We start from the raw sequence: 25,686 nt of genomic DNA, 5'->3' as shown, positions 1-25,686 counted from the left end.
ACTCTTCTTTAGTGGTAAGGTCCATAGATTCCAGGTCTAGGGAGAAAGTGTGAAGTTGGTAGGCTGAGAAACTGCTTAGTCTCTCCATACCTGATACAGTGAGCTGGTGTGGACACGTCCATCTGGTACACACCAGCCTGCACATGTAGCTTGCTAACATCATTTCTAAGGTTCTTTTTGAGTCTGGAGCCCCGTAGCAACAGTTAACATTTATTAAGCATTTGTCATTCTACTGTGCTGACTTCTTCCCATGAATTCGTTAGTTAATGGAAATGCTCACTGACTCAAATCACTGCTGAGGCCTCCCCCCACTCTCCCGACTACTGCCACCAACAACCTCCTCCTGGTTTGCTAAAGCAACAATTGCATGAAGTGAGACAATGTGCTAAGCCCAGGGACGATCCTTGACTGCTCTAGGTAAATCACTGCAATCTTAGTGTAGACATTAATGCTTTTCTAGTTTCCCTTGGAATGGAGCTAATCCAGGACTTGAGGAAATTTCCAATCTGTTTTCTTGCCCCCTCCCTCTGAAACAAAGTATTTTACACTCCCAGTGTCATTGGATTGCAAAAATGAGCTTGAATTTGGGAGTTATACATACATGGGTATGAATCTTGGTTTTGTTCCAGAGCAAGTAATTACCACTGCGGAGTCTCAGCTCTGTCACAACCTACCAACAAATACTGGAATGGAACAACTGAGGTATATGAAGGTCTTGGGGCATGAGATCTGTATCTGATTAAAGTGAAAATACATCCCTGCCGACTGCAAATTGGTGCAGCCAATTTGGAAAGCAGTATGGAGATTTCTCGGAAAGCTGGGAATGGAACCACCATTTGACCCAGCTATTCCCCTTCTCGGTCTATTCCCTAAAGCCCTAATAAGAGCATGCTACAGGGACACTGCTACATCGATGTTCATAGCAGCTCAATTCACGATAGCAAGACTGTGGAACCAGCCTAGATGCCCTTCAATAGATGAATGGATAAAAAAAAATGTGGCATTTATATACTATGGAGTATTACTCTGCATTAAAAAATGACAAAATCATAGAATTTGGAGGGAAATGGATGGCATTAGAGCAGATTATGCTAAGTGAAGCTAGTCAATCTTTAAAAAACAAATACCAAATGACTCCTTTGATATAAGGGGTGTAAACAAGGACAGGGCAGGGACGAAGAGCTTGAGAAGAAGATTTACATTAAACAGGGATGAGAGGTGGGAGGGAAAGGGAGTGAGAAGGGAAATTGCATGGAAATGGAAGGCGATCCTCAGGGTTATACAAAATGACATATAAGAGGAAAGGAGGGGTAAGACAAGATAATACAAATGGAAGAAATGATTTACAGTAGAAGGGGTAGAGAGAGGGGAGGGGAGGGGAGGGGAGGGGGGATAGTAGAGAATAGGACAGACAGCAGAATACATCAGACACTAGAAAGGCAATGTGTCAATCAATGGAAGGGTAACTGATGTGATACAGCAATCTGTATACGGGGTAAAAGCGGGAGTTCATAACCCACTTGAATCAAACCGTGCAATATGATGTATTAAGAACTATGTAATGTTATGAACGACCAATTAAAAAAAAATACATCCCTGCCAATAAACTCCAGGACTATGGTTCCTAAGCCTACATTAGTCCATGGCCTCCACTGTCATTTTGGGAACAAAGTGCCTTTTTTAAAAATAATACTAGTTGTTAAAGAACCACATTTTACACAGATAATTAAGAAAATGTTTTTAGTAGTTTTGGGATCCACATGATTGCTTTTTTTTTTTTTTTAACAAACAGTGCTAATGGCCACTTTGGTAAAAACACAGTATTCGAAAGGGATTACATCCTTTGGACAGGTTTTATTCCCAGGATATCGAACCCCTTGGCCATGACAGCAGCTACTGCTTCACACAGCAGCATGCGCCACATGTTCACCTTCAATACTTCTCCTGAGAAGAGAGAAGAGACACTGATTAGCTTGGTTTTTATGTAGAAAAATCAGCTGTGTAGTCTAACTACAACCACCTGTAGACAAACCAAGAAGAAAAAGAACTATAGAGGTCTGCAATAATGAAATGTAGATTTTATATTCTCTTGTACAACTCAATTCTCTTCTAGGATTGATAGTATTTAGGGTCATAGTTGGTTCAGACAATGTATTAACGAACTTTTAAAGAAATTTCACTCAGGCACAAGCCTCACAAATGGCTACTTGCCTTAACACTTTTAATGTACTTCATTAACCATGGAAAGTGTCAGAGAACCCAAGGTAGGAAAGGATCACCTGTTGTTTTCCAAAGGCAGTTTTCTTGGCCTGAGAGTATAGCTCAGTGGTAGAGTGCTTGCCTAGCAAGTGTGAGGCCCTGGGTTTGATTCCCAGTACTCTACCACATGCTCCACAAACAAAAAAAACCTAGAAAGGCAGTTTCAAATACGTTCTTGGCCTCTCTAATACTCCGCTTTTGTTGACAGATCCCTGGGAATAGGGCATTCTCAACTGTCTTTCTTGAAGTTGTAAGGTTCCACCCACCCCCCAATGCCTGAGTGGAGATGCAATGTTTCTGCTAGCATTAGTTCTCGTTTTGTCCATTTTTGTATGGATTACTTTGCAATTCTTTGGGGAAAAGGGAGGATTTCTATGAATAAACAAATGGGAAATGCAACCCGGCCCAAGTTCCCTCAGAGCACCCATTCTCCAACATGGACAGAGGATAAGATGCTCACCAGTCTGTCGGTCCTTCTCTACACAGTAGCAGCTATCATAGAACTCTGTGAATGTAGTTGCCAGCTCGTAAATATAATCACAGAGTGTGTGGAGAAATAAGTCATCTAAAATCTTTTGTAAAATCTCAGGGAAGCGTAAAATGCACCGGCCTAGTTTCCACTCCTTCTCATGGTCCAAAATGATCTTGGTCTCCCGAGCAGCTTTGCGGAGCATCTCTTCATCAATATTGGCCAGTCGTGCAATAGACCTGGAATGCCAGACAAGCACTACTGATCCATTTTGTCAGGCACACACATTCTTCTCCATGAGAACCCACGTAATTGATTGCTGATAAGACATGACTGATGTAAATCAGAAATTAAGAGATTCTTATAAAATAGACAATGCATTTACTCTGGGGCACATCACTAGTCAAAATAAGCTGGTCTGAAGTGTTTTACAATACTGGAAGGGAATATTCTAGGGGGGCAGGTGACGCCTGTTTGGTATTTAAATCTGCCAGAGTAAATGGGAACAGGCTAAGAGGTTCCATATAACTTGTAATTCTAAAAGGGAACACATTTCCAAAGACACTTGTATATACAAAACATACATTTTGGAGCAACTAAGAATACTTTGTTTGCTTCACAATAAGATTACCTGATTCTAGTGAAGGCATACAACAAGTAAGCAGCTGTGTTCCCTCTGTCATCGAGCATTTTGTCAAAGGAGAAGATGTAGTCATTCAGCTGGTTATGGGAAAGGTCAGCATATTTGATACAACCATAAGCGACAGATGTCTGAGCAGCTTTCAATTCCTCTGCAGTTAAGACCTTTGGGAAAAACAAAAGAGCACTTCTTAGCTTACTGACCAGTGCTTTTGCCTAGATATCCAATGGGCAGAGTACTGGGGTAGGAAGCATCTAATGGCACACTTATCAATAAACAATGTTTCTACGAGAAATGTGATTGGAAAATAAGCTATCAACACTTTGCATTCAATAGATATGAAATCCAAAGCATAAGTTAGTATTTATGGTATGATGTGGATATAAATTATTGATTATAGAAAACTATAGTAAAATAAAACAAGAATTTGAGTGGAAGAAGTAATGTATTTAAAAAAAAATTAGCCATTTATTATTTCTGTTCCGGCCATGATAGATGAGGTTGAGCAGACCAACCGTGTGACGTCTGGGTAAATCAATTGTGAAAGTTGTCAAAATAAAAACAGGGTTGCTGGTATCAATCCTAACAAATAAGTATGGATGGGAAGTTACAAAGGAAGTGTTGTCCTAAGATTGCTAGACAGCAGCTAGCACAGAAGAATCTGCAACTGTTTGGTGATGGAACCCTGCTGATTTTATTTAGGAACTGGTTTGATAAGGAGTATTTAGGTAAAAGACTTGTCTTTTTTGGAGTCATTTCTAGCACATGGACACTGTCCTGAGGAGTACCCAAATTTCCATAGCATTTATATTCTGTTAAGATTTCCTCTAGTGAGTTTTTTTGGTTCTGTGCACCTAATTTAACATTGATTTACAATTTGTATGGGCCTTAATTTTGGTTATACATGTCTATACGTGATTTGCTAATTAACTTCATGTTTCTCAAAATCTTCTGAGCCAAAATTAACATTCTAAATGGTGGGCTCAGGATGGCTAGTTAAAAGCTGCTGGGGTAGTTACCACATCTATGTGAAGAGAACCATGAAGAGGTAAGACCATTTCTGTCACTCTGTAGCTAGGTCATCTATCAGGTGAAAAAGAATCTTGGGCATAGCATGCTTACCAAAGCAAGACACTCTGCCTAAACCCTGAACATTCCCTAAGATCGTTCTTAAAGGATTTTCCCTAAAAGTATGCAAAAGTCCCCCCCACAGGGACTCTAGATGGTCAAACTGTAAGATAGTTCTTAACATAGTTTAAGTCATCTCTTTTCTGATGACCTGTTTATGCTAAAAGGGGCATGAATTGAGAGTTTTTCTCACCTAACAGCTAAGCTGATGAAACAACTGGAAATTCCTAATCTAAAAGGAAAGAGCGAGATTGGTATATATAGAGTTCCTCAAATTATGCCTCTTAAAACAACCTATACCTTGGTTAAAATCCTGAGCCATAACAAAAGATCTCCAACTTGCATATGAGCCAGGAAAAGCTTGAGGGGGAAGATAGAAGAAAACCTACAGTTTCTCAAAAACCTTTCTAAAAATGGTTCCTGATCATTAGATCAAACAAAATGAAGATAACTTATTAAATTCAAGGTCACTTGGAGGTTTATTATTCCAGCCAGTAAACCCCTAAGCTCATTTCGGGCTGGGGCCTCAGTTCAGTGGTGAAGCATGTGCCTAGCATGCAGGATGCCCTGGGCTCCATTCCCCACATGCAAGAGGTAGGGGCAAAGGAGGCTTCTTAAAGAAAACTTATGGAAACAATATCTTTACTTGCCTTCCTATGATTAAGCTTAGCCATATGAACAGGTGACCCTAAATTGACCTATTTGTTAAAAAAAAAAAATTGGATTAAACTGTTGAAGTCATTTCTCTTGTGAGAGTCCGAAATGAACTATTTACATGTAAAATCCCCTAAGAAAACGTATTCAAATTGACTAACAGACTTATGAACACCCAAATAAACTTTAGTAATTAACTCAAATGCCTTTTAGTTCATATGATTTAAGTACATATTCAGTAAATTTGGTAAAATAATGTCTTCAATTGTGGCCATCCAGGCTTGCCTTTGAGTAGGCAAGGCTACTTGCTATATCCTTGAAGTGCTTTACTTAGTATGCAAATGGATTAAATACAGCCATTTAACTTCTAGGGTATGTTTCTTGGAAAAACACTAAATCTTTAAAAGACTATGCCTAATATCTATTCATAGAATAATCCAGATCTGATCGTTAAAAACATGAACATAATCACTTTAGTAAAGCGAAATGACTGTTTACAAGGTAAAATACTGAAACACCAATTGCTAAATATCAATTCAAAATTAAAGATGATATATTTTATTCCACATTTAACAAAGTAATTAAAGAAAAGATAGATGTTTGGAGTTATATCAAACTGTTGGTACATGGTAAACAATTCCCAACCATTTCTTCCTTGGTCTTCACTAGGTATTATGGTTTAAATAACCTTAAGTGTTGAAAATTCTAGGGGTTGTGGTTTAGTGGTAGAGCACTTGCCATGCATAAGGCACTGGGTTCAATCTTCAGCACCATATAAAAAAGATGTTCTGTCCATATATAACTTAAACTCTAAACAAATTTACCTTGAATAATTTTTTTATAATTTGAAGTATGTTTATTAAAGGACTGTTTTAAGTTATAAATCTAAGGAAGGAAATAAATGGGTAGAAAGGAACTAGTAAGTAGGAGAGAAGCAAAGGAAGAATTCTAGGTAGTAGAAAAAAATTGTCAAATAAAATTACTGGAAATAGAAGGCAAAACCAAAGGTTTAAGCAGATTGTAAAGGATCTGAAGGACTCGTGCAGAGTTTGTGAATGACAAATTTTAAAGAAAATCTCATTAAGTTGGTTATAAAGTTGTTCACAGGTTTTTCTAAAAACCTATGAAACAAGAACTTTGTTGCTTTAAGTGGAATATTTCTGTACTTAGTAAAGTTGTAGCAGTTTTTGACCTTTTAAATGTTCCTTTAAAAATATGTATGAATAGTTTCCCATCTTAAAGGTTGAGGACAAGTTGATTGTCTAAGCTGTTCCTGATGTCACCACCCCCTTGCTAATTTTATTATTTACATTCCTCTCTAACATGATGGACATGGTAACACTGGACACACATTCTTCCACTGCATATATTCAAGTCCCTTTTCATTAGGTTTGCTTATAAATGATGTACATGGGTTTCTCATAAGGAGAAGCAATTATGATGTAGGAGGTTTTATTTTTCCCTTTGGGCAACTGGCATAGAAAACAAAGCCTTCTATTTGACAATTTTTTTTTTGGAGGGGTGTGTTATTGGGAATTGAAATCAGGGGCGATCGACCCCTGAGCCATGCTATTGCTGACACTGGCTTTGAACTCGTGATCCTCCTGCCTCAGGCTAACAGGTGGGCATCATCACCCCTGGCCCCAGATGTAATCTCAGTGTAGCTTACATTTCTCTACTTGCTAGACATGTTGAACATCTTTTCATATATTGATGGTTCATATTTCTTGATGGGTGTTTAGTTCCTTTGCCTATTTACTGATGTATCAAGGCCATGTTAAGTTTTTGAAACAAATGGAAACATGATGCACCAAGAGGGAAGTATATAGCAAGTCAATGCTCACAACAAGTGGACCTCAGATAAACAATCTATCGTTGCATCTCAATGAAAATGATCCAACTAAACACCAAACTAAAGAAATTAAGATCAGAGGAGAGATATAAATGTAATCGAAACTTAAAAAAATACAAAAAGATTGACAAAACAAAGAGCTTGTCCCTCAAAGATGAATTGTAGTTGGAGGGAAGACTTGAATAAATCACACAAAAAGGCAGGTTCTGGAGAAATAAAGATTGTTATGAAAAACTATGCCACCAAATATAACTTGGAAATAGACACATTTCCTAGATATTACTTACCAACAATGAACACAAACTCAAAAATACTTCAAAGTAAGGACACTGAATTTGTAACCAAAAGCCAAGAACTCGATGGCTTCATTGTTAAGAACAACTAATACCAATTCTTATTTCAAGATAAAGAGGAAGACATTCTTCCAAACACATTCTGCAAGGCCTAAATTAGCTTGATACCAAAACCTGGTAAGAACACAAGCTACAGACAAATATCCTTGATCACAATTCAAGTAGAACTATTCATGCAAACTACTTGATGGGGGGGGGGAGCCACATGGTGGACAGACCAACATTTCTGGGTTTTAATACTGTAAGATGCTTTGAAGGCAGGAAAGAGTTGACTGGATCATTTGATCAGTGTAGAGACACACCTGTTGCTTAGGGGAAAGGAAAATAACTACAGGTCTTCACACTTTCAGAAACCCAGTATGAGGCCTGCCATGGCAAAAGTCCAGTTGTGGGCAGAGGCAGGATGAGAAAGATTACTGTGCGGGGAGCAAAGGCAGAAGAGCTAGGAGTTCATCTTGGAGCTGAGTACTAGGAAAGAGGCCCCCTAAGCACAGGCCCGAGGGAACCTCCTGGTAGCAGGCAGGGCCTTTGCACAAATGGGACAGACCTAAGGTCTGTTCTTGAAACGGGATGCATCCAAGTCTCCCAGTCATGGGTATTTGTGTAGGTTTTGCCCCAAGCCCAACTTTGTCAGCCTTTGTGGCCGTCTTCACCACACAACCACAGGCAGCAGAGCTATCCCCGGCAGGTACTTATAGACAGTTTCTAGATGTGCTCTAGCACCAAGCAGAGCTGTACCTCAGTGGGATAAACTCACCTTTCTGACCTGCCTCACTGCCAACTGCTGCATGGGCATACCCAGGCTTACTGTCCTTCTCTATGGACAAGGGGCTGCCTTTGCCACTACTGTGCACAGCATAAATATGGAACAAGACTTCTACACTGGGAGGAAAGTAAACACAGGACTTTGCCAGGCTCATGAAAACTAACATTGGCCAGATCCCAATCCCAGAGTAAGACACATAGCCCCAGTCCATTAGAACACTATTCTGGCCAGCAACACCCATACCTGGTTGCAGTAGTATCAGGCCCCAAGTGTACCACATTAGTAAGCGGCCCACAGCAGCACTGGCCTTAGTCCTCCCTTCAGTGCTATGCAGAGCTCATCAAGCCATGGACTCGGGGTGGCAATAGTGGTCACCACATGGGGGTAGCTCCCTCCACAATAATTTGGCCTGACCACAGGCTGTTGACTTTGGCACCAGGAGTCTCTGGGATAGAGGGATGGAGTATCCTTTAGATATTCCCACAGACAATGCTCACTGAGAGGACAACTATGTAGTTGGACAAACCTGGCTTAGCTCCCACTCTATTGCTGAAATAATAACATAGCACCGTGGACTTGTGGCAAACCTAGGCATATAGTGCCACCTAGTGCTCAAATAGAACTGTTCTTAAAACAGTTTCTGGGAAGATGGGCACAAATTAGGAAGAACCTCATCCTGTAAGCTCTGGCTGATGTCTCATACTGGGCAAGCATCAAGGACATTCTGGGGGCCATGGCCTAGTTTAATGTACTAAAAAAGGTACCAAAACCTGATTGGATTAGTAAACTGTGGGAGGAATTCCTAGATAGAAAAATTTAAAACAGCTCTTTTAAGGGAAACAAAAGCTGCAAGAAAAAAAATCTGATATCATAATAGAAAGATATATACAACCGAAACATAAGTCATAAAATTCACTAGTGAGCTAGTAAGAGTAACTATACAAAAATCTGAGTGCTCTACAAAGATGGCCTATAAGCCACAGCTTCAGTATGAAGACCAAAACCACTGCTGAGCATGGTGGCCCGTGATTATAATTCCAGCTACCTGGGAGGCAGGAAGATCTCGAGTTCAAAGCCAGTGTCAACAAAGCAAGACGCTAAGCAACTCAGTGAGACCCTGTCTCTAAATAAAACACAAAACCGGGGCACTCAACCCCAGTACCAAAAATAAAAAGCAGTAATCAAAACAAGATGTTGGTAAAAAACCAGAGACAAAAGCCTAGAAGTAAACTCATACACCTACAACCAATTGATTATTTTTCTTAAGGACTGAACACAGAGCAAGAACACTCAGCCCTTCTAGCTGATTCTTGGCAAAGGTGCTAAGAACATGCAGTGAAGCAAGGACAGTCTTTTTAACAAGTGGTGCTAGAAAAAATTGGTTACCTGCAGAAGCATGCAAACAAATTAAATCAAAACACTAAAGATCAACCTGAAACTACTGGAAGAAAACATTAGAGAAATACGTTATTGGAATGGACCAGGACCCAAAAGCTTCTGCACAGCAAAGCAAATGAGGCAAACTGTATTTGCAAATCACATCTGAAAAGGGATCAATACCCAAAATAATTCAAACAATAGCAAAACGCCCTAATACTCCAAAAAGATCTGAAATGTCCAATTAATGGGAAAAAATGTTAACCTTATAGTTTTGATTTACATTTCTGTAGTGTTGATCAACTCAGAATGGTTATTATCAAAAAGACAAATGACTGCCTGGATGTGGGAAAAAAGGGAAACCTAGTACACTAGTGGTAGGCAGGTAAATTAGTACAGCCACTATGAAAATTGGTGGCTTCTCAAAAGACAAAACAGTAGTGCTGTATGATACAATAATCCCTCTACTGGGTGTGTACCCAAGCAAATGAAATGGGTATGTGGAAGGAGATACCTGACTCATGTTAATTTCAACACTGTTCACAAAGCCAAATGTGGAAGCAACCTAAGTGTCCATCAACTGATGAATGGATAAGGAAAATATGATAAATATACACAAGGGAATACTAGGCATGCATAAAAAGAGAACAAAATCCTGTCATTTGCCATAAAATAGATGAGATGGGAGAACATTCTGTTAAGGGGAATAACTCAGGCATAGAAAGACAAGTAGTACATGTACTCTTGTGGAATCTAAGTTCATCAAGTTCAGAGTGGAATGGCATTGCCACAGACATGGGTACTTATTCCATGCTGTGATACTGCAGAGTAATATACTGTATATCTCAAAAAAGTTAGGATTTTGAATGTTTTCACCATAAAGAAATGATATATGTCAGAGGAAATAATATATACACAAACATCACATGGTACCCCAGAGAACAATTTTTAGGCTTTTATGTATCATTTAAAAAAAAAAAAACCCACACAAATAGTTATCTCCTACTCAAACAAAGGTGCCAAAAACATTCATTGGAAAAAAGATAGCTTATTCAACAAATGGTGCTGGGAAAACCACCTTAACAAAGTGGATCAAAGGCTTAGGCACTAAAACAGAGACCCTGCACCTACTAGAAGAAAAAGTAGGCCCAAATCTTCATTATGTCAGCCTAGGATCTGACTCCCGTAAGACCTCTAAAGTGCAAGAAGTAAAATCAATAAATGGGATGGATTCAAACTCAAAAGCTCCTTCTCAGCAAAAACAATGTGAAGAGAGAGCCTACAGCCTGGGGGAAAGTCTTTACCACATGCACTTTAGACAAAGCATTAATCTCAAGGATATATAAAGAACTCAGAAAACCCCCATAAATGTGCTAAGCAACTCAACAGACACTTCATAGAAATATGATCTATCCACAAATATATGGAAAAGTATTCATCTGTATCAGACGCAAATCTACTCTTAAGATTTCATCTCACTCCAGTCAGAATGGCAATCATCAAGAATAAAGGCAACGAGATCCAACATGGCGATGGGCACGGAGGTATCAAGTCTCTGACCTCTCCAGCTGCGCGGGCATAGGGAGTCTTAAATCGTCTAAATGCTGTTTGCTCAAGATCACTAGGCATTGCTGAGCTAATGTGGATCTGGGGCGAATAGCCTGCTCCTATCAGAACACACACTGAGCCCGGAGTGGCCGAATTCAGGCTCCTGTTCGGCTGCGTCTCGCAAACTGCTCTGGCTCAGTGTTAAGGAACCCGCAGAAACTGCTTCTCGGTCCGGGTCCCGCCAAATACTGTGGAGGTAAATACCAACCAAGCCTTCATAGGCAGTGGCAACAGGATTGAGACGGGGCTTGAGAGAGCCAGTCAGGACCCACCAGTTGCTTTGGTCACCTGGCAAAGGGAACGAAATGCTGCCATTCGCATGGGATACCAACATGGCAGAGAACTGATGTCATCAGAAAGCGGTGGAAGAGATAAATTCATTGATACCAGCAGCGACAGGTGTGTAATCCCCTAGCCCCCACTTCCACACAGCGGGGAAACCTCAAGGGCCCCTCCTAGCTCTCCCGTGAGCACGATAGTCAGACCAGGGATTCAGGAGTGGCGCGGAACTCCCGGGCTACCACTCCCACCAGCGCAGACAACTGAGGTCTCTTGCACCAGCTCCTGGGGGCGTGGCTACCGGAGGGCCCAGGGCTCTCAGCCCCAAGCTCCACAAGCTTAGAGGCTGAGGGACTGGCAAGCAGGGATAGTGTGCCCAGTTGTTCAAGAAGATAGGGCTCCTGTGAGCAGCAGACCTGGAGTGAACGGGGCCAGTGGCGAGGTGACTAGACACAAGAAATGGCCCAAGGCACTCAGGAGTGGAGACCCACTGCACAGTGATTGGTTCCCACGCACTGAGAGAAGCTTGGCCCTGTGGGCACAGCTCCACCTACTGGAAGAGAAGTTAATTGAACTCTAAGACTGCATTTTTTTATTTATCACTTTTTTTTATTCTATATTTTTTTTCATTTCCTTATTCCCCTTTCCTTGAATTCTGTTTACTCTCATTCACTTTAGTGACTTCTTCCCTTCTAATACCTTTCCTCCCAAGCAATAAGACGCTATTTATGTGTAATGTACTAAATGTGTATAGGTCAATGTTCCGGGACATTATATAGTGCTATCAAGACCTTAACTTCCGATACAGGCTAGGGGGAAACCAGAGACACCTGACCTCCAACCCCTCCTCCCAGTAGCAGCCAAAAGGAAACCTGGCTAGCCAGCGCTGGGGGAGGGGCAAGCAGAAAGAATCAAAGTGATAGAGTGCCAGGGATCCCAGCAGCCTGCAGCAGGGCCCGGAGAGCCAGGCCAACTGATTCGCGTGGCCTGCCCTGCGGCTACAGAAGGCGTGGCGCCCCAGTGAAGCCATTAATTGGCAAGCAGGGAGGTTAGGGAAGGCCATTAGGTGGAATCCCACCAGCCAAGCCCACACGGACCCTTGGGCCGAGCACGGGTTCTCAGAAGGGGAAGGAAGCGGTACAGTCCCATCCCCCACAGCGGACACTCCGCCGAGCCAGTCAGCGGCCACCATCCGGGAAAGCTGAAGGATACACCGCCACTCTCCTTCAGAGTGCGACATCAAAACAGGTCGGTGTCATTCAGCTCACCCCCCAGACAGCGGGAATTCGCATAAAATCTCTCCTAGGCTTGCCGGGAGAGGGAGTATCAAGCTGAGCCTCCATACAGGCTAGGGGGAAACCAGAGACACCTGACCTCCAACCCCTCCTCCCAGTAGCAGCCAAAAGGAAACCTGGCTAGCCAGCGCTGGGGGAGGGGCAAGCAGAAAAAATCAAAGTGATAGAGTGCCAGGGATCCCAGCAGCCTGCAGCAGGGCCCGGAGAGCCAGGCCAACTGATTCGCGTGGCCTGCCCTGCGGCTACAGAAGGCGTGGCGCCTCAGTGAAGCCATTAATTGGCAAGCAGGGAGGTTAGGGAAGGCCATTAGGTGGAATCCCACCAGCCAAGCCCACACGGACCCTTGGGCCGAGCACGGGTTCTCAGAAGGGGAAGGAAGCGGTACAGTCCCATCCCCCACAGCGGACACTCCGCCGAGCCAGTCAGCGGCCACCATCCGGGAAAGCTGAAGGATACACCGCCACTCTCCTTCAGAGTGCGACATCAAAACAGGTCGGTGTCATTCAGCTCACCCCCCAGACAGCGGGAATTCGCATAAAATCTCTCCTAGGCTTGCCGGGAGAGGGAGTATCAAGCTGAGCCTCCATACAGGCTAGGGGGAAACCAGAGACACCTGACCTCCAACCCCTCCTCCCAGTAGCAGCCAAAAGGAAACCTGGCTAGCCAGCGCTGGGGGAGGGGCAAGCAGAAAAAATCAAAGTGATAGAGTGCCAGGGATCCCAGCAGCCTGCAGCAGGGCCCGGAGAGCCAGGCCAACTGATTCGCGTGGCCTGCCCTGCGGCTACAGAAGGCGTGGCGCCCCAGTGAAGCCATTAATTGGCAAGCAGGGAGGTTAGGGAAGGCCATTAGGTGGAATCCCACCAGCCAAGCCCACACGGACCCTTGGGCCGAGCACGGGTTCTCAGAAGGGGAAGGAAGCGGTACAGTCCCATCCCCCACAGCGGACACTCCGCCGAGCCAGTCAGCGGCCACCATCCGGGAAAGCTGAAGGATACACCGCCACTCTCCTTCAGAGTGCGACATCAAAACAGGTCGGTGTCATTCAGCTCACCCCCCAGACAGCGGGAATTCGCATAAAATCTCTCCTAGGCTTGCCGGGAGAGGGAGTATCAAGCTGAGCCTCCATACAGGCTAGGGGGAAACCAGAGACACCTGACCTCCAACCCCTCCTCCCAGTAGCAGCCAAAAGGAAACCTGGCTAGCCAGCGCTGGGGGAGGGGCAAGCAGAAAAAATCAAAGTGATAGAGTGCCAGGGATCCCAGCAGCCTGCAGCAGGGCCCGGAGAGCCAGGCCAACTGATTCGCGTGGCCTGCCCTGCGGCTACAGAAGGCGTGGCGCCCCAGTGAAGCCATTAATTGGCAAGCAGGGAGGTTAGGGAAGGCCATTAGGTGGAATCCCACCAGCCAAGCCCACACGGACCCTTGGGCCGAGCACGGGTTCTCAGAAGGGGAAGGAAGCGGTACAGTCCCATCCCCCACAGCGGACACTCCGCCGAGCCAGTCAGCGGCCACCATCCGGGAAAGCTGAAGGATACACCGCCACTCTCCTTCAGAGTGCGACATCAAAACAGGTCGGTGTCATTCAGCTCACCCCCCAGACAGCGGGAATTCGCATAAAATCTCTCCTAGGCTTGCCGGGAGAGGGAGTATCAAGCTGAGCCTCCATACAGGCTAGGGGGAAACCAGAGACACCTGACCTCCAACCCCTCCTCCCAGTAGCAGCCAAAAGGAAACCTGGCTAGCCAGCGCTGGGGGAGGGGCAAGCAGAAAAAATCAAAGTGATAGAGTGCCAGGGATCCCAGCAGCCTGCAGCAGGGCCCGGAGAGCCAGGCCAACTGATTCGCGTGGCCTGCCCTGCGGCTACAGAAGGCGTGGCGCCTCAGTGAAGCCATTAATTGGCAAGCAGGGAGGTTAGGGAAGGCCATTAGGTGGAATCCCACCAGCCAAGCCCACACGGACCCTTGGGCCGAGCACGGGTTCTCAGAAGGGGAAGGAAGCGGTACAGTCCCATCCCCCACAGCGGACACTCCGCCGAGCCAGTCAGCGGCCACCATCCGGGAAAGCTGAAGGATACACCGCCACTCTCCTTCAGAGTGCGACATCAAAACAGGTCGGTGTCATTCAGCTCACCCCCCAGACAGCGGGAATTCGCATAAAATCTCTCCTAGGCTTGCCGGGAGAGGGAGTATCAAGCTGAGCCTCCATACAGGCTAGGGGGAAACCAGAGACACCTGACCTCCAACCCCTCCTCCCAGTAGCAGCCAAAAGGAAACCTGGCTAGCCAGCGCTGGGGGAGGGGCAAGCAGAAAAAATCAAAGTGATAGAGTGCCAGGGATCCCAGCAGCCTGCAGCAGGGCCCGGAGAGCCAGGCCAACTGATTCGCGTGGCCTGCCCTGCGGCTACAGAAGGCGTGGCGCCTCAGTGAAGCCATTAATTGGCAAGCAGGGAGGTTAGGGAAGGCCATTAGGTGGAATCCCACCAGCCAAGCCCACACGGACCCTTGGGCCGAGCACGGGTTCTCAGAAGGGGAAGGAAGCGGTACAGTCCCATCCCCCACAGCGGACACTCCGCCGAGCCAGTCAGCGGCCACCATCCGGGAAAGCTGAAGGATACACCGCCACTCTCCTTCAGAGTGCAACATCAAAACAGCGGACACTCCATCCAGGCAGTCAGTGGCCACCATCCGGGAAAGCTGAAGAATACACCACCACTCTCCAACAGCTTGTAACATCAAAACAGCCAGCAGCAGGACCCCGGAGATCCAGGCCAACTGATTCGCGCGGCCTGCCCCGCAGCTACAGAAGGCGTGGCGCCTCAGAGAAGCCATTAATTAGCAAGCAGGGAGGTTAGGGACTGCCATTAGGTGGAATCCCACCAGCCAAGCCCACCGCCCACGCCCGGAAGAGGCCCAGCGATCTGCCAGCATTGTAGTCACGACACCCCAATTGTAATAGGGACAGAGCAGAGCCGCCTTCCACTCCCGGAACAGGCCCAGAGAGCCGCCAGCGTGATAGACACGTCACCCCAATTGGAGTAGGGGCACAGCCGCCGCCCGCACCTGCAAGGGAGACTTTTCAAGTATACAAGAGCAACATAAATAAATAGGGGGTAAATTTCAAAACACAACAGTTGCACCAAGCAGAAAGAAACGCGGGCAGTATGAAAAGACAAGGAAAGAAAGGACCACAAGCAATGCAGGTCAACTCAACTTTAGAAGAGGTAATAGCTGCAACAGATGGAATATCAGATAAAGAGTTCAGGATATATATGCTTCAGATGATCTGGAGTCTCAAGGAAGACATGAGACAGCAAAATCAGACAATGAAAGATCACATTGACAAACAAATCCAGGAAGTCAAAGATCAATTTCACAGGGAGATAGAGGTAATAAAAAACAAACAAATTGAAATTCTAGAAATGCAGGAAACAATAAACCAACTTAAAAACTCAATTGAGAATACTACCAGCAGAGTAGATCACTTAGAAGAGAGAACATCAGACAATGAAGACAAAGTATTTCAACTGGAAAAGAACATAGACAGCTCAGCAAGTCTGCTAAGAAACCATGAGCAGAACATCCAAGAATTATGGGACAATATCAAAAGACCAAATTTAAGAGTCATTGGGATACAGGAAGGCACAGAGCTCCATTCCAAAGGAATAAACAGTCTATTCAGTGAAATAATACGAGAAAACTTCCCAGAATTGAAGATTGAGACAGAATCCCAAATACTAGAAGCCTACAGGACGCCGAATGTGCAAAATCATAAGAGATCCACACCTAGACACATTATAATGAAGATGTCCAACATACAGAATAAGGAGAGAATTTTAAAAGCTGCAAGAGAAAGAAAGCAGATTACATTTAGGGGTAAACCAATCAGGATAACAGCTGATCTCTCAACACAGACTCTGAAAGCTAGAAGATCCTGGAATAACATATTTCAAACACTGAAAGACAATGGGCTCCAACCAAGAATCGTGTATCCGGCGAAATTAAGCTTCAGGTTAGAAGATGAAATTAAAACCTTCCACAATAAACAAAAGTTAAAAGAATTCGCAGCTAGAAAACCATCTCTTCAAAAAATCCTTGGCAAAACATTACAGGAAGAGGAAATGGAAAACAACATTGAAAACCAACAATGGGAGGTAGGACAGTAAAGGGGGGAAAGTAGTCAAAGAGGATAACAAATCAGGTTTAGTAACATCAATAAACAAATATGGATAGAAGAACAAACCATATCTCAATAATAACCCTAAATGTTAATGGCTTAAACTCACCAATTAAGAGACACAGGCTAGTAGAATGGATCAAAAAACAAGACCCAACAATATGCTGTCTACAGGAGACGCATTTGATAGGAAAAGATATACATAGACTGAAGGTGAAAGGTTGGGAAAAATCATATCACTCATATGGACCGCGGAAACAAGCAGGAGTGTCCATACTCATATCTAATAAAATAGATTTCAAGCCAAAGCTAATCAAAAGGGATATAGAAGGACACTTCATACTGCTCAAGGGAACCATACACCAACAAGACATAACAATCATAAATATATATGCCCCAAATAATGGTGCAGCTGTATTCATCAAGCAAACTCTTCTCAAGTTCAAGAGTCTAGTAGACCAACATACAATAATCATGGGAGACTTCAACACACCTCTCTCACCACTGGACAGATCTTCCAAACAAAAGTTAAATAAGGAAACTATAGAACTCAATAACACAATTAACAACCTAGACTTAATTGACATATATAGACTATACCACCCAACATCAAGTAGCTACACTTTTTTCTCAGCAGCACATGGAACCTTCTCAAAAATAGACCATATACTATGTCACAGGGCAACTCTTAGACAATACAAAGGGGTAGAGATAATACCATGCATCTTATCTGATCATAATGGAATGAAACTGAAAATCAATGATAAAAGAAGAAAGGAAAAAGCAAGCATCACCTGGAGAATGAACAATAGGTTGCTGAGTGATCAATGGGTTTTAGAAGACATCAAGGAGGAAATTAAAAAATTCCTAGAGTTAAATGAAAACACAGACACAACATATCGGAATCTATGGGACACATTGAAAGCAGTTCTAAGAGGAAAATTCATTGCTTGGAGTTCATTCCTCAAAAAAAGAAAAAACCAACAAATAAATGATCTCATACTTCATCTCAAAATCCTAGAAAAAGAAGAGCAAAACAACAGCAAAAGAAGTAGAAGGCAAGAAATAATTAAAATCAGAGCTGAAATTAATGAAATTGAAACAAAAGAAACAATTGAAAAAATTGACAAAACTAAAAGCTGGTTCTTTGAAAAAATAAATAAAATTGACAGACCCTTAGCCATGCTAACGAAGAGAAGAAGAGAGAGAACCCAAATTACTAGCATACGGGATGAAAAAGGCAATATCACAACAGACACTTCAGAAATACAGAAGATAATCAGAAATTACTTTGAATCCTTATACTCCAATAAAATAGAAGATAGTGAAGGCATAGATAAATTCCTTGAGTCCTATGATCTGCCCAGATTGAGCCAGGAGGATATAGACAACCTAAACAGACCAATAACAATAGAGGAAATAGAAGAAACCATCAAAAGACTACCAACTAAGAAAAGCCCAGGACCGGATGGGTATACAGCAGAGTTTTACAAAACCTTTAAAGAGGAACTAACACCAATACTTTTCAAGCTATTTCAGGAAATAGAAAAAGAGGGAGAACTTCCAAATTCATTCTACGACGCCAACATCACCCTGATTCCGAAACCAGACAAAGACACATCAAAGAAGGAAAACTACAGACCAATATCTCTAATGAACCTTGACGCAAAAATCCTCAATAAAATTCTGGCGAATCGGATTCAAATACATATCAAAAAAATTATACATCATGATCAAGTAGGATTCATCCCTGGGATGCAAGGCTGGTTTAATATACGGAAATCAATAAATGTTATTCACCACATCAATAGACTTAAAAATAAGAACCATATGATCATCTCAATAGATGCAGAAAAAGCATTCGACAAAGTACAGCATCCCTTTATGTTCAAAACGCTAGAAAAACTAGGGATAACAGGATCATACCTCAACATTGTAAAAGCAATCTATGATAAGCCACAGGCCAGCATCATTCTGAATGGAGAAAAATTGAAGGCATTCCCTCTAAGATCTGGTACAAGACAGGGATGCCCTCTCTCACCACTTCTGTTCAACATAGTCCTCGAAACACTGGCCAGAGCAATTAGACAGTCAAAAGAAATTAAAGGCATAAAAATAGGAAAAGAAGAACTTAAATTATCACTATTTGCAGATGATATGATTCTATACCTAGCAGACCCAAAAGGGTCTACAAAGAAGCTATTAGAGCTAATAAATGAATTCAGCAAAGTGGCAGGATATAAGATCAACACGCATAAATCAAAGGCGTTCCTGTATATGAGCGACAAATCCTCTGAAACGGAAATGAGGACAACTACTCCATTCACAATATCCCCCCAAAAAATAAAATACTTGGGAATCAACCTAACAAAAGAGGTGAAAGATTTATACAATGAAAATTACAGAACCCTAAAGAAAGACATAGAAGAAGACCTTAGAAGATGGAAAAACATACCCTGCTCATGGATAGGCAGAACTAACATCATCAAAATGGCGATATTACCAAAAGTTCTCTATAAGTTCAATGCAATGCCAATCAAAATCCCAACAGCATATCTTGTAGAAATAGATAAAAGAATCATGAAATTCATATGGAATAATAAAAGACCCAGAATAGCAAAAACAATACTAAGCAGGAAGTGTGAATCAGGCGGTATAGCGATACCAGACTTCAAGCTATACTACAGAGCAATAGTAACAAAAACAGCATGGTACTGGTACCAAAACAGGCGGGTGGACCAATGGTACAGAATAGAGGACACAGTAACTAATCCACAAAACTACAACTATCTTATTTTTGATAAAGGGGCTAAAAGCATGCAATGGAGGAAGGATAGCATCTTCAACAAATGGTGCTGGGAAAACTGGAAATCCATTTGCACCAAAATGAATCTGAATCCCTATCTCTCGCCGTGCACAAAAGTTAACTCAAAATGGATCAAGGAGCTTGATATTAAATCAGAGACACGGCATCTGATAGAAGAAAAAGTTGGTTATGATCTACACGCTGTGGGATCGGGCTCCAAATTCCTCAATAGGACACCCATAGCGCTAGAGTTAACAAATAGAATCAACAAATGGGACTTACTCAAACTAAAAAGTTTTTTCTCAGCAAAAGAAACAATAAGAGAGATAAATAGGGAGCCTACATCCTGGGAACAAATCTTTACTCCACACACTTCAGATAGAGCCCTAATAACCAGAATATACAAAGAACTCAAAAAATTAGACAATAAGATAACAAATAACCCAATCAATAAATGGGCCAAGGACCTGAACAGACACTTCTCAGAGGAGGACATACAATCAATCAATAAGTACATGAAAAAATGCTCACCATCGCTAGCAGTCAGAGAAATGCAAATCAAAACTACCCTAAGATACCATCTCACTCCAGTAAGACTGGCAGCCATTAGGAAGTCAAACAACAATAAGTGCTGGAGAGGATGCGGGGAAAAGGGCACTCTTGTTCATTGCTGGTGGGACTGCAAATTGGTGCAGCCAATTTGGAAAGCAGTATGGAGATTTCTTGGAAAGCTGGGAATGGAACCACCATTTGACCCAGCTATTCCCCTTCTCGGTCTATTCCCTAAAGCCCTAACAAGAGCATGCTACAGGGACACTGCTACATCGATGTTCTTAGCAGCTCAATTCACGATAGCAAGACTGTGGAACCAGCCTAGATGCCCTTCAATAGATGAATGGATAAAAAAAATGTGGCATTTATACACTATGGAGTATTACTCTGCATTAAAAAATGACAAAATTATAGAATTTGGAGGGAAATGGATGGCATTAGAGCAGATTATGCTAAGTGAAGCTAGTCAATCTTTAAAAAACAAATACCAAATGACTCCTTTGATATAAGGGGTGTAAACAAGGACAGGGTAGGGACGAAGAGCTTGAGAAGAATATTTACAGTAAACAGGGATGAGAGGTGGGAGGGAAAGGGAGTGAGAAGGGAAATTGCATGGAAATGGAAGGCGATCCTCAGGGTTATACAAAATGTCATATAAGAGGTAAGGAGGGGTAAGTCAAGAGAATACAAATGGAAGACATGATTTACAGTAGAAGGGGTAGAGAGAGAAAAGGGGAGGGGAGGGGAGGGGAGGGGGGATAGTAGACAATAGGACAGACAGCAGAATACATCAGACACTAGAAAGGCAATATGTCAATCAATGGAAGGGTAACTGATGTGATACAGCAATTTGTATACGGGGTAAAAGGGGGAGTTCATAATCCACTTGAATCAAACCGTGTAATATGATGTATTAAGAACTATGTAATGTTATGAACGACCAATAAAAAAAAAAAATAGCACAAAAAAAAAAAAAAAAAAAAAAAAAAAGACCTTAACTTCCCCCAAATACTCCAGACCATTCTCCTGTTAATATCCCTCGTCAGTAGAGCAACCTTCCAAGGTTGCCAAAAGATACCAACCTCAATACAATCACATCATTTGACCTAAATGTAAGTCCCAAGACCAAACCGCAGACCTCTATATGCCATCAGAATCCGTACACAGTTTAGGAAACGAATGAATCTACACTAAAGTGCAACAAAACTCATCATCTCTAGTCATAGTCTCCCATCACAAAAGAGACCCCAGAGACACACAAAACCAAATAAATTTATAGGAGTAAACAGTAACTTAGCAGTCAAACAGAGCAAGAAGTAACATAAGCAGCATGAAAAAGCAAGGAAGAAAAGGAGTACAAACAATGCAGGACAGCCTAAATATTCAGGAGGACCTAGAGGCATCAGAAAAATGGCCAAATAAAGAACTCAAAGAATACCTTAGACAGATGGAATGGAATCTTAGGATATGAGACAGCAAATTCAAACATTGAAAGAACTCATTGATACTGAAATACACAAGCAAATAAAAGAAGCAAATAAGCATCTTTATCAGGAGATTATAAAAAAAATCAAACAATATTAGAAATGAAGGAAACTATAACCCAAATTAAAAACTCAAATGAGAGTATCATCAGGGATGAGAGGGGGGAGGGAAAGAGAGAGAGAAGGGAAATTGAATGGTAAAGGAAGGAGAGACACTCATTGTTATACAAAATTACATATAAGAGGAAGTGAGGGGAAAAAAAACAAATGAATTACAGTAGATGGGGGAGGGGGATAGTAGAGGTTAGGAAAGGCAGCAGAATACAACATACACTAGTATGGCAGTAGGTAAAAAAAGTGGATGTGTAACCGATGTGAATCTGCATTATGTATATAGGGTAAAAATGGGAGTTCATAATCTGCTTGAATCAAATGTATGAAATTTGATATGTCAAGAACTTTGTAATGTTTTGAACTAATAAAAAAAATAAAAGCAACAATAAATGGTGAGGATGTGAGGGAAAAGGCACACTCATACATTGCTGGTGGGACTGCAAATTGGTGCAACTACTATGGAAATTCTTCAGAAAATTCAAAATGGAACCACCATTTGACCCAGCTATCCCACTCCTCAGTCTATACCCAAAGGACTCAAAAGCAGCATACTATAGTGACACAGCCATGTCAATGTTTAGCTACTGTGAATTGAGATGCTATAAACTATGGAACCAACCTAGATGTCCTTCAATAGATGAATGGAGAAAGTAATATTCCCTTGTATATATCCATATTTTCTCAGTTTAAAAAAGAATGAGTAATGGCAATTGCCAGTAAATGGATGGAGTTGGAGAACATGCTAAGTAAAGTAAGCCAATCCCCCCCACACACACACACACACAAAGGTTGAATGTTTTCTCTGATATGTGGATGCTAACTCACAACCGCGGGGTGAAGAACAGTTACCTTAAATAGAAGGGAGAGGATATGGGGATAGGAAGGACAGTATATTGAAACAGACATTACCACCTTATGTATAACTGATGTGATTCTACAATATGTATAATGAGAATTATACTCCACCTATGTATATCAAAGTGCACAAATGCATTCTATCATGTACAACCACTTAAAACAGTTAATGTGACATCGTAGCTCTGCTGCCTTTTAACAAAGAAGGAAAAAGCCATGACCTTTGGTAATAGCCAAGAACAATACTTTCACAACAAATGCTCAGTACAATTCATGAATTCATTATGCACTAAAATCTGAGCAATATAAGCCTGGCCTAGTTGGACTGACTCCTTGTAATTTTCCTCAAAAATGGAAAAAACGACAGTGTGGCACACTCCTGTAATCCCAGAGATTCAGAAGGCTGAGGCAGGAGGATGCAAGTTCAAGACCAGTCTTGGCAACTTAGCAAGACCCTGTCTTGAAAAATTCAAAGGACTAGAAATATAGCTCAGAGTTCAATCCCTAGTATCAAAGGAAAAAAATTATATATAACGCACAACATACATTAAACAAAAAAGGCCTTGGATTACCTTGTCCCTCTCTTTTTCTTTCAATTTGTCCATAGACCGTTTGAGTCCTTCTTCCAGAAGGTCTATGAGGCGTACCGCTTCCCCTGACCTGACCGTGTTTTAAACTTCTTCCTAAAAAAAAGTCACAACTTAATGAATTTGAAAATGACCTTTTAATTAGAAATATTCAAACTGAAAGCTTGAGGGGCCTGTTTGAAATCAGTCTCTATGCTAAGGTAACAGTGCCCCACTCCACATGGCAATTAGGGAGGGTGGCAAAAGACAACTGTTTGTACGTGTGTCACCTCCAGCCCCCAGCTCAAAGCACCCTATGGGTTAGCCCTAACAGTGGTCTACCTTCAGTTTCCTAAAAGGAAAAGTAAAAAGATTTAATTTATGCATTTTCCTGGAATACGACATTTTGCTTGGTAGTTTTAACCTTTTAGGAAAATTAGTCAAACACATGTTTGCTTCTAGAATTACTTATATTTTTCTATATAGTAATTGATCTTATTTAGTGGTTCTCAAACCCAACTGCTTTTTTTCAACATTTCTTTTTAGTTATACTTGGGTACAATATCTTCATTTTGCTGTGGTGCTGTGAGGATCAAACCCAGTGCCTCACATGTGTAAAGCAAGTGCTGTGCCACTGAGTCACAACCCAACTATATTTTTGAGAGTTTTATGACAAAAGGATTCTAGGGCCCCATTCAGACATACTGAAATTAGAATCTCCCTGGATGGGGCACAAGTAAGTACCGACTAGCAATGATAATGGCAACTGAGAAAACTGGATTTTACCTGTTAAACAGAAGTTTGCATGACATCAAGTACTTTTTTAAAAAGTTCAAATATAACATACAAAAGCATATTTTTCTATACAACATAAAGCGTACCAAATGTGATAGTGCCTCTTATTTTTACAGCGTGATTTACAAAGGCTCTATTTGCCTTTATCATCTTCATTGATATTTTTCTTTATTCAATTCCCACCCTCAACAACCGGCAATTGAACCCAGGGCCTCACACATGCTGGGTAAAAGTGCTCCTCCACTGAGTTATACCCCCAGCCTGCCAAATCTCCTAAATGTTCAACAAAATGCTGATGAAGGCTTCCTACTCTGTCTACTTTGCAACATCTGGTCCCATCCGTTATTCCCTCCTCTCAACTGTCTTCCATTTTTGTGACAAGGAGGGATGCATATTTGAATACCAACAAAGCTTTTAAAAACACAGATGACAAACACCCACTTTAGAATTTTCGAATCCTACAGTGGGCCCTGGCATGTATATATATCTTCCTGTACATAACGTGAAATACCATGTGAAGCAGGTGCTCAATAAAAAGGTGTCCAAGGAATAGGAGATAAAAAGATAAATTATGTCCTAAATATTAAAACAGAATCTGAGCATTTTAACATATTTAAAATACAGTGAGCTGCATTTAGCTATTATTTAAATTATAGTATCCTAGCCTTTTTTTTTTTTTAAATCATGCAGAGAGTAGAAACAAACTGATTTAGGATACCTCAGCCATACATGATAAATGAAATAAATACCACCTAAACATGTATCAGAAAACAGTTCAGGAAATAAGATTCCCTGGTTTAAGCACTCTCAGGACCATAGGATCCAGTGTCTTGATTCCACAAAAAAGTAATACAATATTTCCAACAAATTCACTGACTGCTATAAAATCTCTACCAAAATAATATCTGTGGACAAACTAACTTGTCTTTCATATGCTCACATCAGGGCTTTTGACCACTCTCCAGCCAAATCCAGTCACCTCTTGTGGTTTTCAGAAGCATTACCACCTGTGTGATGTTAATATCTAGGCATTATTAAATATCAGTTTTTAAGAAGTGCTGTTTAAATGGCAAGTGATCCTAAAATACTACTGAGTGTTAAAGTTTTAAAATATGAAAAGTTTTGTGCCTTTGGACTGATGAATTTCACATATAAATAAAATACCTAAGTGTATTTACCTTTTTATAGAGACAAATGTGAAGAATTAAAAAATGATAAGACATTATTAACATGTAGGCTTTAATAACATTTTTGAGATGGCTAAAGAACAAAAGCAGTGAATCAAACCTCAACTGAATCAAGCTTTTACCAAGTGTGCAACTGTGAAGGAAAAGACATTTACAAAATGTCTAGACTGAGTTTTTGCATAATTTTTCTGAATTCTGAAAAGGTACCACTATAGATTTTAGAACTTAACAGATTATGGATTTCTGTTCTCACAGATTTAAGTCTCGAATTTCCTTTTCAGTTGACTTCATACATATGTCCCCTTTGAGACTATCCTCTGGCAGTGATGAGAATATACAGAATGGCTCAGCTGAATTTATAATGTACAGACTAAAAAACTGAATTACCTAATATGTTATCAAAAATTAACAACTAGGGCCTCTTCCAGAGAAATTGGTGAATCAGTATATTATTACCATCTTCAGGTTTCCCAGAC

At 41.7% G+C, this 25,686-nt stretch overlaps 1 protein-coding gene across 1 annotated transcript in view; it reads right to left on the bottom strand.

Annotated features, from left to right (window-relative positions):
* Window positions 1-1,797: 1,797 nt before the first annotated feature.
* LOC144255599 (arginine--tRNA ligase, cytoplasmic-like) overlaps window positions 1,798-25,686 on the bottom strand; it is a 38,745-nt gene continuing 14,856 nt past the window's right edge. The window contains 5 exon segments of the mRNA XM_077800361.1: window positions 1,798-1,944; window positions 2,720-2,967; window positions 3,360-3,532; window positions 23,235-23,327; window positions 23,330-23,345. Coding sequence (XP_077656487.1) covers window positions 1,835-1,944; window positions 2,720-2,967; window positions 3,360-3,532; window positions 23,235-23,327; window positions 23,330-23,345 — 640 coding nt within the window. The 3' untranslated portion in view covers window positions 1,798-1,834.

The sequence above is a fragment of the Urocitellus parryii genome, chromosome 1 (genome assembly GCF_045843805.1).
Source record: "Urocitellus parryii isolate mUroPar1 chromosome 1, mUroPar1.hap1, whole genome shotgun sequence".
NCBI lineage: Eukaryota > Metazoa > Chordata > Mammalia > Rodentia > Sciuridae > Urocitellus > Urocitellus parryii.
The sequence above is the reverse complement of the archived record's forward strand: the minus strand, read 5'-3'. Positions and strand labels throughout refer to the sequence as shown.